At 33.3% G+C, this 13996-nt stretch overlaps 1 protein-coding gene across 1 annotated transcript in view; it reads left to right on the top strand.

The window, feature by feature from the left end:
- Positions 1 to 13996, top strand: part of LOC114325510 (sentrin-specific protease 1) — a 50809-nt gene that overhangs the window by 12411 nt on the left and 24402 nt on the right. Inside the window, exons 3-4 of the mRNA XM_028273575.2 lie at positions 399 to 737; positions 6114 to 6582. Of these exons, the coding sequence (XP_028129376.2) occupies positions 399 to 737; positions 6114 to 6582 (808 nt within the window). The remainder of the gene's footprint in view (positions 1 to 398; positions 738 to 6113; positions 6583 to 13996) is intronic.

Below are 13996 nucleotides of genomic sequence, written 5' to 3'. Positions count from 1 at the left end.
CCCCCAGAGTAAAAGTGCAAGTTGCCACCATATCACTTTTGTTCCTTGAGGTATTCTCTACCAATGTACCAATTACCAATTTTCATGAAAATCAATGGAGGTTCACAAAATCGGAGGTAATAGCTCATATCCACCTTCAGAGACTGCACTAATATTGTCACAAGAACCACAATATATGCAAAATTTTTATATGTGACTTCAGACAGACATTATGTGTATGTGTATTTTTTATTGAATTTTGTAGAAAGCCTAACGAATACAATACATCCATTAATCTATGATTATTTATGTAGTTGTAATGGGATTATTAAAACTTGGAACTGAAAACAGTAATAACAATTTTGAAATTATATTTATTTTTATTTATAAGTAGTAGTAAGTGTAATTTTACATTGCAGGAGAGAATTATTATATGAGTCCAAAACCTTTGAGAAGACCATCTGTATATAAAACTCCTAGTATAAAAAAGATAGAATCAGTAGTTCTAGATGACGATGAAGATGATATAAATATTAGCAGTAAAAAAATAAATGGAAATACTCTCAGCGGTAATGCTAGGACTGGAAAATTTACGTCTACTCCATATGGTAACAGTTTTAGTAAAAAATCGGTAAACGGAACAGATAGTAAAGATGTATTATTTGTTAAAGAACTCAAACCATCCAGTGATGAAGATGTAACATTTGTCAGAGAACAGAAATCATCTTCCCTAAAAAGAGCTGATGCTCTTAGAAAAGGTAAAATATAATTTTGATTTCAGGGATCTATTCTTACTCTTAACATTTCTCTTGAAAGTAGTTTTGGTTCTTATTTATCAACCACACACATTTTGTTTCTTTATATGGAGCATGATTTTTGAGTAAGTGCTGTTTTAAAATAGGGAACTTGCATAAATGCATAAATTTTAAATTCGAAAAAAATGGTATCAATCACAACAGAACATAATTTAGAACCTGTATCAAAGATAAAAAAGTTTTGTTGTCTTTTATTTGGCCCCTAAAGACGACTAAAAATTCAACTTATACCAGCCACCCCAAAACGTGTCGTGACGTCACGGGGTTGTATGTTTACATTCTACACCAATGGACCGCGGTAGTCGTGACGTCAAAACGTCAAAAAAAGGTTTCCAAACACGTTGTGTATAGGTACACGCTAAAAATTCAACTTATACCAGCCACCCCAAAACGCGTCGTGACGTCACGGGGTTGTATGTTTACATTCTACACCAATGGACCGCGATAGTCGTGACGTCAAAACGTCAAAAAAAGGTTTCCAAACACGTTGTGTATAGGTACACGCTAAAATGTACGCGAATAAAAAAGTTAAACTTCATCAAGCTAGTGACTATTTAGCGTGGGCAGTGACTGCATATTTTGATACACGCTATTTTGATATGTTTAGTGTTTGTTTGATAGAAAAATATTTGTTATGACGTTTAATTCTACCTAACTTTTTTATTTGCGTACACGTTAGCGTATACCTAGACACAACGTGTTTGGAAACCTTTTGACGTTTTGACGTCACACTATCACGGTCCATTGTATATATAATTTTAAATTAGACATTATAAACGTCAGTAAAAAATACAGTTATGTGACGTTAAAAGTGTTTTTGATCCTTTGAACTATTCATAGAAAATTTGTACTTTTACAAAATGGTTTTATTTTCCATAGTAAACCTTCTTTCCTTTCCTTCAAAAACTGTATCAAACTCCAATCTCAACAAACTGGTATATATTATTACAATGACATACGATAAATGTCATTAGAATATAAATATTTTTCCTTTATTCCCCAACGACGAGCTGGGCAAATACCCAAGTAGGTGGAGGCCAATAAACTAAAGAAGAAGAAGAAGAATATACGTAAATATAACCATAAACGGAACCACATATAGTCCGTATAATTTACTTACCGTTGCACGTCATTATCTACGCCAGAGATCTAAGTTGACATAGTTGCCAAAGTATAAAAAATCCTGAATACATGTTAAATCAAATAGATCACATAATTATTGTGAACGTGGATTATATAACAAAACAAATTAATATTCAATGTAAATAAGTAAAAACTTAAGAAATAGAGAACAAGAATGAAGTTATAATCTTTTAAGATTTGCTGTGCAAGCGTTTTTGCACTGCATTGTTAATAAATAAAAACGGCTCCGAACTCTTGGCATGAAGCCATAGGTTTCTTTGTATATGTCTACAATAACAACTAAAAAAGTTGTCAGATACCTCGATTATTCCAAGTCGTGATAAAATTAGGTGAAATGTATATTTTTAAGTAAATAATAAAAACAGTAAGTATAATAAAACATATACTTATAGTAAAGAATATAAACAAATATGAAGTGTCATCACCGCAACTGTCAAATAAATGTTACCAATTTATTCTAAAATGTCACCTTCGTTCGATTACAGTTACAGTGTGTTCCGAACAAATGTGCTTTATAAAAACGCTTTATAATCCATTTATACAAATTAAATTAAACATATTATTGTGTATTTTTTTAGGTTAATATTGATAGAAATCTTCAAATATTATTTCTACGCGTATATAATAAAATATGTCTAGTGGCTGTAATTCCAGTGTGTTCGGTAACGTGATTCTAAAAAAGAACACACCTACCGCCTAAATATTTCGTGCGTTGGTATCATGCGACTTCAAAAGCTATGACGCGGATGAAGTGCAACGGTTAGTAAATCAGATGAAGTATAGTTAAACTCTGTGACGTCACGGGTCGTTTGAACTATTTTAAAATAAAGAAGACTTTAAATTTGTACTTCTAAGTTGTTATTATGAGTTTTTGAAGCGTGAAATTTTGGAAATCTCATTTTTATACAAAACTGAACATAATTATCTAATAAAAAAAATGTGCAATTTCCTTATTAGTCAGCAAAACAAAATTATATATCATTAGTCAGTCGTCAGAGTCGTCAATTATACAAATTAATAGTGCAAAGTAATGACATCCGTTATGGTGACAACTGTAACTGCCTTCTGCAGTCGTTGTCGGAATCATACCTTTAGGATCCTGATCATAGACATATAATATATATTATCATATATTGAGCTTACCCTCCGCGCTTCCTGACAAGATCTATTGGGCAGGTTTGCGGTATCTCTTTCTAGCACATTGTATCGAGAAACTAACATGAAACTGAGTGGAGGTATAGGCACGGAAAGGGAGGACTATTGTTGCAGCTTTACTGTGCGTAAGAGTGAAACAGCACTGAGCCACAAAAAAAGATGGTGTCGTCAATTCGCTCAGCATGACACTGTGTCTATGATAATATATATGTCTATTGAAATAATATGAAATTTTCATTTGAATTTTTACGTACATTAGGTTTAATGCGTTTCTATAGCGTATTTCACACATAAGATTCAGTGTACGAAGGATACCCCCAGTACAAACTAAATGAGAATCTTCTTGACAACGTTGCCGCACTTCACGGCATGGGCCGTGAAAGTTAGCGTTAGGCAGGTACTTGTAGAGGATTATCGATGTTAACTGCTGTGGAATACTGGAAGAGGATTTATTTATGATAACTCACAGAGTGGCAAACCCGCTTGTAATATACAACCATACTGATTCTAATGTTTGAAACAGAGAAAAGCAGAATTCTCTCGCTATCTAAAATTGCTAAAAGACCCTAAATTGCTGTGCCGAGATGAAAGTTGACTTTGAGGTCGATTATCTCGTAGATGGTTTGAGATATCGAAATGCTGTTTTCAGATTTGGATTCAGGAGACAAAATTACATAGGAATACATCGGTAGGTTGGCTCCAAACACTGCAGGGGCGGCAACGCACGAACGAACGAACAACTTTGCGAATTTATAAACGAAAACAAAATTTTCGTTGAAAATCATATTTGTTTTATTCTATTTCAAAGTTCTATACCTCTAAAAATATTCTTTACTTCATTTTACTGTTTCTGTATCCATACTCTACCAATCTCATCGTTTTAAAAAATACACTCCTTGTCAAAAAAATCCGGACACCTTAAAATGGGTCATTTTTGATGTCTCGAATTTCCTAAACCTGTTGTCCGATTTAAGTGATTTTTTTAATAGATTATAGCCTTATTCTTTAACAATATCGCTGTAATAATATTGTTGCTAGACAGGTAAATTGTCATTGTATACCGGGTGTACCAATCAAACTGTGTTTTTTTCTCAAAGTTCGCCACACCCTGTGGAATATTCTAGCATTTATAGAATACTGAAATTAAAACCCAACTATAGCCTCAGGTTTTCTTAACATTCTGTTTTTTAATTCATTCGCTTATGTTTTTTTTTCTTTCCTTATTGGCGGCTTTGGATTACTTGATCCATTCAGCCAAGATAGATACTAAATTACTGTTTGCTACAATATTCCAAATATAATAAGATTACGTACATATGCGCACATATAATACTTGTGCACACACATACATACGTAGGTAGATACTGAAATCAATAAAAAGCAAAAAAACCAAAAAGGGGAGTGGAAACATTAATTTGGCCGGCAGGTATACTCTTCATTCATGGCCTTAACCAACTTAAATTAATTTACAAATAATGAAATTGACAAAAAAACTAAATGCTAATACTTAATACTAATAAATATATAAGTTTTTTTTAACACAGCGCTAAGGCTTCAACTTGGTTCGACACCGCAGAGGTTTAGACCTTTGTGTTTTTAATCACTTTCTCTTTTTTATTTTATAATTTATTATACTTTTTTATTTCTTTTTTCTTGTTTTTTTTTTAAATTTTTTGTATACATATTATTTTTTTTATTATTTATTTTTTAATTTTTTCAATATAATTTTATACAATTTTATTCTTATTACCTCCCTGTAAAATTTACTTAATAAAATTTCACAGGGAGACAATATTACAAAAGTATAAACATAAAACAAACAATAATTATTGCTAAACACATTCAACCGGACTCGTTCAGTGCCCATTTTTTGACATACAATTAAGAATTTTATATTCACCATAGGCGCGCATACGGGTAATATGACCCGTACGGGTAATGGTCTGAATTAAAAAAAAATAGTACGCTACTGAGATCTTTCAAATTAAAAATCATTTTTGAATTCCTCGTTCAATTTACAACAAACAATCTTTCTTGCTTTTTTCCATATGAGGCGCCGTTTTTACGCAAAAAATAAAACATCGTAACGCTTACAGTATTCAGTAAAAGTATTCGAGGTAGTTTCCATATGCATAGAAACTTATTTCAAATACTTTATAAACGTTTTATTTGTTTTATTTTTTTGTATAAAAACGGCGTCTCATATGAAAAAAGGCAAGAAAGATTTTTTGTTCTAAATTGAATGAGGAATTCAAAAATGATTTTTAATTTGAAATATCTCAGTGACGTAATAATTTTTTCTATAAAAAATTCAGACCATTGCCCGTACGGGTCATATTACCCGTATGCGCGCCAATGGTGAATATAAGATTCTTAGTTGTATGTCAAGAATGCGTAATAACTACCTCTTAAAACCCACCAAATTTCATTTGCATTTCTTAACCGGTTTTAGAGCAATACATAAATCGTCAGTTTGTAAGAAAAATTTCAACACCCCGTATCTCGGAAACGAAGCATTTGCGAAGATACGTTCATAAAGCAAACTGTTATTATTTTTTCATGTAGAATTACCCCTTAAAGTTTGTCATACTTATTTAAAAACACCCTGTATTGATGAAAAACATGGCTAGTTGTTAAATTACCTAACTTTTTTATTATCCGTCACAAGCGAATGAATCTAAAAACAAAATGTTAAGAAAACCTGAGGCCTTAAATTTTGTTTTAATTTCAGTATTATATAAATGCTAGAACATTCCACAGGGTGTGGCGAACTTTGAGAAAAAAAATACAGTTTGATTGGTACACCCGGTATACAATGACAATTTACCTGTCTAGCAACAATATTATTACAGCGATATTGCTAAAGAATAAGACTATAATATATTAAAAAAATCACTTAAATCGGACAACAGGTTTAGGAAATTCGAGACATCAAAAATGACCCATTTTTAAGGTGTCCAGATTTTTTGACCAGGGGTGTATAACACAATGCTGTTTAAAATAATAAAAAAATTGTTGTAGGATTAAACTATCTACGGCCATACAGTGGAAGTATTTCTAAACCAAAAATTGTACAGAACGAACGACAGTTAAAAGAAAAATATAATTCAACATTCGGATTATTAAATGGTACTTCATCATTCAATATGAATTCTTCCATACGCTTAAATGAAAAGAAATTGTATAGAGAGATACTTGACTCCACACAATTTTTTACACCTAGATCATCGTTTGACAACTCTTTCATGACGAGGAGAGATAAAATAATGGCTGCGGCTCTATCGCCTATGTCTACAAAAGACAGAATTAAAAAGGTGTTAGACGATTTTGATAGCGATCCAGTCGTAATTAAGGATTCAGATTCTGATTCTGACGTGGTTGTCGTCAATCCTCCTTCACCTAAGCCTGATATCAAAGTTGAACCAGTCAATAGTCTGAAGAACATTATCAATTTTCCCGAGCAGAGCAAGACTAAATGGTTAGATGACGTGTAAGTAATGTTTTAATAGCATAGCTAATAGTTTAAATGGGAGTGAGAGAATGCTTTACGTCAATTTCGATCTCATGAAGGTATTACATGATTTACTGTTACAGTACAACCTGCCATATCCGGACCTGTCATATCCGGACCTCCCCATATCCGTACGATTCTGCGCCGTCCAGATCTACCGAAATCTACCGAGAAAGGCAGTCATGCTGTTGGACAACGCATTAAAAGAAGAACTAAAAGATGGCGAAATAATGTATTATAGAATCTATAAAACGTGTCTATCGACGAAAGTTATTGACGGCGTTGATTACTGGAATGTATGAAGGAGAAAATGTTTCAGAGAAGAAGTAGTGGCCTTGATATCCGGATTTTTTCATATCCGGATCGGTCTGTCGCCACATTGATCCGGATATGGCAGGTTTGACTGTATTTATAATGAACTGATCTTGTTAACAAGGTTTCGTCGATAAAGAAGTAGCTGAGTATGAATGTTCGTTATAAACCGGTAGCAGCCAATTGACTGATTATTGGGACCGTGCAAGTTCGGCAAAGCGACCTCTATTTCTACGCTCTGTACTTTTATTCGCACTTTTAATTATATTGGCCAATTATATTAGTCCTGGTTGCTGGATAATTGTCAAGGCCATAGTCCAAAAAAATAATAAGAAGAAAAAATAAGATGCAGGTTATGTTTAGCAAACGTAAACAATTAGGGATTCCAATGAACTGTCAGTGGTGGCCGGTGGATGGCTAAACTGACATGACCATAGACATAGTTAAGGGGGGTGGTCATGGCGTATCTAATGTTTACATTGAATATTGACAAATTTGTAAAGAATATCCTGTTTGGTTTTGTTTTTTTGTTAATTGTGTAGCGAAATTTGTGAAATTGTGATAGCAAATTAAATATGAAGTGGTTTAAACATTGGATACGCCTATGGATGACAGTTTCGCCATCCAGCAGCCATATTATATCACGTGATTTGGAATGCCTAATTGTATGTAGTAAATAAAATTAGATATTAAAATGCAGTACAGTGGAACCTCGATAACTCGGATTAATCGGGACCGCGGCCGATCCGGGTTATCGAAAATCCGGGTTAGCCGGAGAGCATGGTAAAAATTAATAAAATACGGTATACTTATAGATAAAGTCCCTTATAAGCAAAATAATATGAAATATATGTGCACAGTTACCTATAGTTGTATAGAGTTTAGTATATAGACAATTTAGAGTATTATTCATTTCTAGATAAAAAAACTCAGTCAGTTTGGTTGTGTCAATTTCGTCTGGTCTGCCATGGGAATGATGTTATGTAATTTAAGAACAGTGACTCGTTCATTGTTTAAAAGACCATTGTTTAAAAAACAATTTTTTAAAAGACAGTTGAAAATAAATAAAGGAATAACAGGTGCCTGTTGTGTGCATGAGTCATTTTTACTATCATATAGTTCAAATTACACAGATATCCATTATCTCTCAAATATTATATTATGATTGAAGGGAAGTTTTATCAGTGAAATTCGATATTTTTAAGACATTCCAGAAGCGGCTGCAGATAAAATGTTTTAACATAATACATACATTTTTATTCTTGAAATGTTTGTCCGATGAAAATCGGTCCGGGTTAACCGGACTTCCGGGTTATCGGGGGCCGACTTATCGAGGTTCCACTGTACTGCAAGCAAAATACAATTAATTAAATTTACCTTTATATAATAATTGCATATCATATCAATATTGTGGAGCAATATATAATTTTTATGCGTCAATGACAGACGGTATGAAATATACGTCAATTTGACAATTTCAATTGACAATATGAATTATTTAAGATAGTTGCAATATTTCTCCGCGACTCGCGCACGGTCGTTTCTCGTTTCCCTTCCAAGTACTTGCACACCGCGAATACAGGGTTATTCACTATATTTTGACCCCCCTATAAACTGCTTTATTTACAGAATTAGAAAAAAATGTAAAATACAAAAGTTATTCGATTTTTAAATTATGATTTTTTGACATATACATCATACTAGTGACGTCATCCATCTGGGCGTGATGACGTAATCGACTATTTTTTTAAATGAGAATATGGGTCGTGTGCTAGCTCATTTGAAAGCTTATTCAATTCTATATTCAGTAATATAAACATTAAGATAATTATTTATACAGAGTGTCCAAAAAAATGTTTTTGAATTAAATTAATTGACACAAAAAGAAGATCTTCTACTGCTATTAGAAAACAGAAATAAAAGTTTATTGCACAAATAAACATTGCTTTTTGGGTAAATTCAATGTTCAAACTGTCAAGAAGCAGATGTGTGGCGCTTGAACAATGCATTTAAGTGAAAAGTAATGTTTATTTGTTCAATAAACATTTATTTCTGTTTTATGACAGCAGTAGAATGTATTTTTAATTAAATAAATTACATACATTCTTCTTTTTATGTCAATTAATTTAATTAAAAAAATTTCTTTGGGCACCTTGTATAAATAAAATCATGTTAATGTTTATTCCCCTATTCTCCTTAAAAAAATAGTCGATTACGTCGTCACGTCCAGATGGATGACGTCACCAGTGCGATATATATGTCAAAAAATCGTAATTTAAAAATCGAATAACTTTTGTATTTTACATTTTTTTTCTAATTCTGTAAATAAAGCAGTTTACAGGGGGGTCAAAATATAGTGAATAACCTTGTACATCTTTCATTTATTTAAGATACTCGAAAAAAAAATCTCGATACGAAAAACGGTGTGCCGTCTGAGATCTAGTACCTCGTAGTCTTGCGAGATATGGTCGATTGTTTCAGATTCTCTGCTATAGAGTCTATAGTTTAACTCTCCAAGAAACAGCCTCATTTTATGCTGGTGTCTCGTCAAGGTGGCGTCTGGCCAGTAAGAAAACCTGTGATGATTTTGAGCTGATTTCTGCTTGTTTTGTATAGTACTTCAGCCCTATTAGTGCATGTCCGACATCAATACACATTTTGCCATGTTTTTCACCGGGTATATTTTCCCAGTGAGTGTTATCTAAAACAGAAATGTAAAGTGAAACGAGAGGCCTACATGAAGTATAAAACATCAAATACTCCAGAATCCAGAGACTCCTATAGAAGAATACGAAATGAAACGAAGCAGTTGGTAAGAAGAACAAAAAATGAACACAGGGAACGGTTTACAAAAAGGATGGAAAGCGACTTCTACGGTACACAAAAACAAATATGGAGATTCATAAGAAACCAACGGAAAGAAATGGCAGAATTGAAGGAATATATAATAACATACCAGCAAACGAATGGGAAAGATACTTGACGGAACTGTTTAAGGGAAAGGAAAATAATAATCAACACAATAACGTACCTGAATTAAGACACGAAATGGAAATCAATTTTCAGGAAGTAGAGATAGCCATAAACTCACTCAAAAATAGAAAGTCGCCAGGATCAGATTCTAAAATAGAGCTTCTAAAATACGGAGGAGAAAGTGTAACCCTAGAGATGACAAAACTTATACAAAAATTAATATTGCACTGCAAGATACCAGACGCATGGCGAAACAGCATAATGATAACAATGTTCAAGAAAGGAAACAAAGAAGACCCCAACAATTATAGAGGTATAAATCTACTGAACACGGCACTTAAGCTAACCACAAAAGTCCTAACCAACAAAATCAATAAACTAACAACTTTATCAGATGAACAACAAGGATTCAGATCCGGAAGATCTTGCGTAGACGCCGTATTTGTACTGAGACAAATCACAGAAAAGGCCATCGAGTACAATAAACCAGCATATTATCTATGTTTTATAGACCTGACAAAGGCTTTCGATCGCATCCAAGTCGAAGACGTCTTACACTTACTCTATAGAAGAAACATACCAATCAATATTACACAAACCATCGAAAACATCTACTTCCATAGTCGAATACAGGCAAAGATAAATGGAAAACTAACACAGTTTATACCAGTACAAAGCGGAGTCAGACAAGGTGACTCGTTAAACCCATTTCTCTTTAATATAATAATGGACGAAGTAATAGAAGCAGTAGGTAAAGGTCATGGTTACAGAATGGGGAACAAAGAAATCCAAATATTATGTTATGCAGACGACGCCGCATTAATCGCCGAGACAGAAGACGATCTCCAAAAATTAACACACGTCTTCAATACAACAGCCAAGAAATACAGTGATAACAAATACTATAGACTATAATACATACAACAGCTAAGAAATACCATATGATAATATCAGCAGAAAAAACCAAATGTGTGACAACATCTAAATACGCACTACGGAGTAAAATCGAAATTGATGGGAAAATAATAAAGCAGAAAGCAAGGATTAGATATCTGGGAATAGATATAACCAGTTACGGAGATGTTGAAGAGGAAGTACGACAACAAAGCTTAAAAGCAAGTTAAGCGGCGGGATCTCTTAATGACACAATCTGGAAGAACAAACACCTAAGACAAGACACAAAACTAGCAAGAATCTATAAAGCAGCAATTAGACCTATATTAACATACACGGTGGAGACAAGACCTGACACATCTAGAAACCTACTACTAGACCTGACTACTAGAAACAACAGCGATGAAAATACTTCGACGAATATCAGGGAAAAGTCCGTTGGATAGGGAGAGAAGCGAAAGCATAAGAAGATCATGCAATGTAGAAGACATAAATGGATGGGTGAAAAAACGGAAACAGGAGTGGAACGAACACATTAGTAGAATGGCAGAGGATAGGATAGTACGAATAGCACGAAATAAGTCACCAAATGGACGAAGAAGTATTGGCAGACCAAGAAAAAGATGGTGCGATAATTTAAACAATTTAGAAGGCTACTATTGAAGAAGAAACAGGCTTTAAAGCCTACATACAAGAAGGAAGAAGAAGAGTCATTATGTGTTTGAATTCAGGCTTTTTTTCCCGACAAGAACGGTTCTTTTTGAGTAGTGAGTCAGAATCTACATGAGTAATTCCAAGGCAAGTTAGTCTTTCATGATCAGTAGCTATTCCATCCATTGTCGAATGTAAGCCTCTCTTAGGTGCGTCCATTCATTTCTGTGGCTCCATATCGTATCATTTTCAATACTAATCCTTCCTTACCTGGGTCTTTCTTATTTTGTATAGTGCTCATGGCGTTTATTATTTCTTCCTCGGTTTTTTGAAGATATTTTTGCCACATCTTTGGATACCATACTACCAATGATTCATATGTTATTGTTGATTTTACCACCATCTTGTTAATCCAGTAGAACATTGTTGATGTGAAGCTTACATTTTGCATAAGTATGTCGGGCTACCCTTAAAGTTTGATCTGTTCATCGTATTTTATACTGTTTTGTTTTCTTTGGTTCCTTATTGTTAATTTCTTATTTATTATTATTAATTAACACAGGATTAATAGAAATATAATGCCTTTAAATTCCTAGTGAAAATTACATATAACTTCCCTAAGGTGACATTAGACCAAGTCAAGTTTTTCTTCCTATCCTTTTTCTCCACCTTTTTGTTTGACAAGAAACAAAATGTAAAAGAAGAAATGTCAATCAGACTTGTTTGTCATTTTAAATAATTTTATTAGTTATTTTATTTGTGTTTGAGAAATTATCTAGCATTATTGGCATAATGGGAAATTTTTTAAGTAAACTATTCCTTCAACTACAATTTTATCTATACTGGTGAGTTTTAAAATCAATTCTCATTTCTCCTGTTTCTATCGCGTATGTCATTGATGGACTTACTATACACAATTTATATACAAGTACTTATTTATATACATATAAGTACTTTCCCTACAAGTCTCATAACTTTATTTCTGCAGATTACATATCTCAGGCATCCTGACACGTAAGCCACTTTGTTTGCTTGCTTTCGGACACAGGTCTTCACTTTGTTGAGAGTTCGATTCTACCCGCTTCCGTCACTTCTACTCTTGTGAATTCAGTCACGGTGTCTCCACCTGGAGTGGCTTAAAGCTTACTTTTTCCTTCCGTGGAAAAAGATCTTTGGCCAGTTCTTTCTTCCAGCTCTTCAAGATCTTAAAGAAGCCTTCTGTCCATGTAAATTTCTTGATAACTACTCGGTAGATGTCTCCCCAGATATCCTTTTCCAAGATGTTCGCAAAGTTCTTTCCAACATCTCCTTTTTTCGCCATTTATTTCTCGCACCAGATCCTTCATGGTTTTTAATCTTTCTACCTCCTCTTCTACATATCACTCGATTCCTATATTTCCCGTGATTTTTCTTCTTAGCTCGATGTAGCCTCTTCTTATTTCTTCGATCATATCAGTTCACCAATAGGCGCGACTATTTGTTCTCTTACCCTGCGGACTGCACTCTTCTGCCATATCTTTTATCTTCTCGTATCCATTTTCAAAGTTTCGGACGTGGCCCTCCATTCCTTGGATTTCCTCTTTGAGTCTTCTTTTGTCAAGATATTTCGACCTGCCTCCCCCCTTAATTTTCTTACCTTTACTTTCCTTGCGTTTTTTTTTAATTTTAGACAAAATGTACGTGAATATTTCGCCATTCAGGACGTCTCACTCTATCACCTTTCAACTTATCGACATCATTGCCATTTAGTCCAAGTAATGAAGCTTAAAATAGGACAAAACCTCGCAATTTTTACAGAATGGATCGATTTGCTTAAAAATTTGAGAATAAGTAGTGGATAGCCCAAGGATCAAAATCTATATCATGCCGAAAGGCGCTTTTACCATGGGGATGGCTGCCACCCCATTTCGAAGTGGAAATTTTTTATTATATTTTAATTGCAAAAGTTGGTAAAAACGTTTATTCTAAGCAAAAAACGTTGTATACATTTTTTTGATAAAATTGATAGTTTTCGATTTATTCGCTATCGAAAGTGTTAGTTTTATATCGAAAAAATCAATGTTTTTAATAGGTTTTCTGCTAATAACTCCAAAAGTTTTCGTTTTATCAAAACAACTTTACTAACAAAAATGTACCTTTTGAAAAATAAACAAAACCGTTTTTTTTTTTTAATTTTCTTTAAGACCAATAGTAATCGAGCTATACTTTATTATAATATAACATATTATGTTGGCTCTTTTTCGTCAAATGCTAAATAATGTAGTGTCAAAGTCAAAAGACGGGAAAACTATGCATTTTTCGAGGACAACTTGTTTAAACTAATTTAAAGTACTTAAAAATGTATATCTCCAGAAATAAAAAAAGTCTCTAGCTCAAACATTAAGTGACTTATAATGAAAAGAATGTCAGTCCCTATTTTTTTTTCAGCGAAAAAGGTGATCGCAAGCAACCCCCTAATCATCACTCTAATTAAAATTAGTCATTGACCTTATTTGGTCTTTTTTTGTTAAGTATTATTAATAGGTTCTAGAAGTTTGACCGGCTTAGAATGATTGTTTAAAAA

This window comes from Diabrotica virgifera, chromosome 4 (genome assembly GCF_917563875.1).
Source record: "Diabrotica virgifera virgifera chromosome 4, PGI_DIABVI_V3a".
Taxonomy (NCBI): domain Eukaryota; kingdom Metazoa; phylum Arthropoda; class Insecta; order Coleoptera; family Chrysomelidae; genus Diabrotica; species Diabrotica virgifera.
This window is presented reverse-complemented; position numbering and strand designations above follow the sequence as displayed.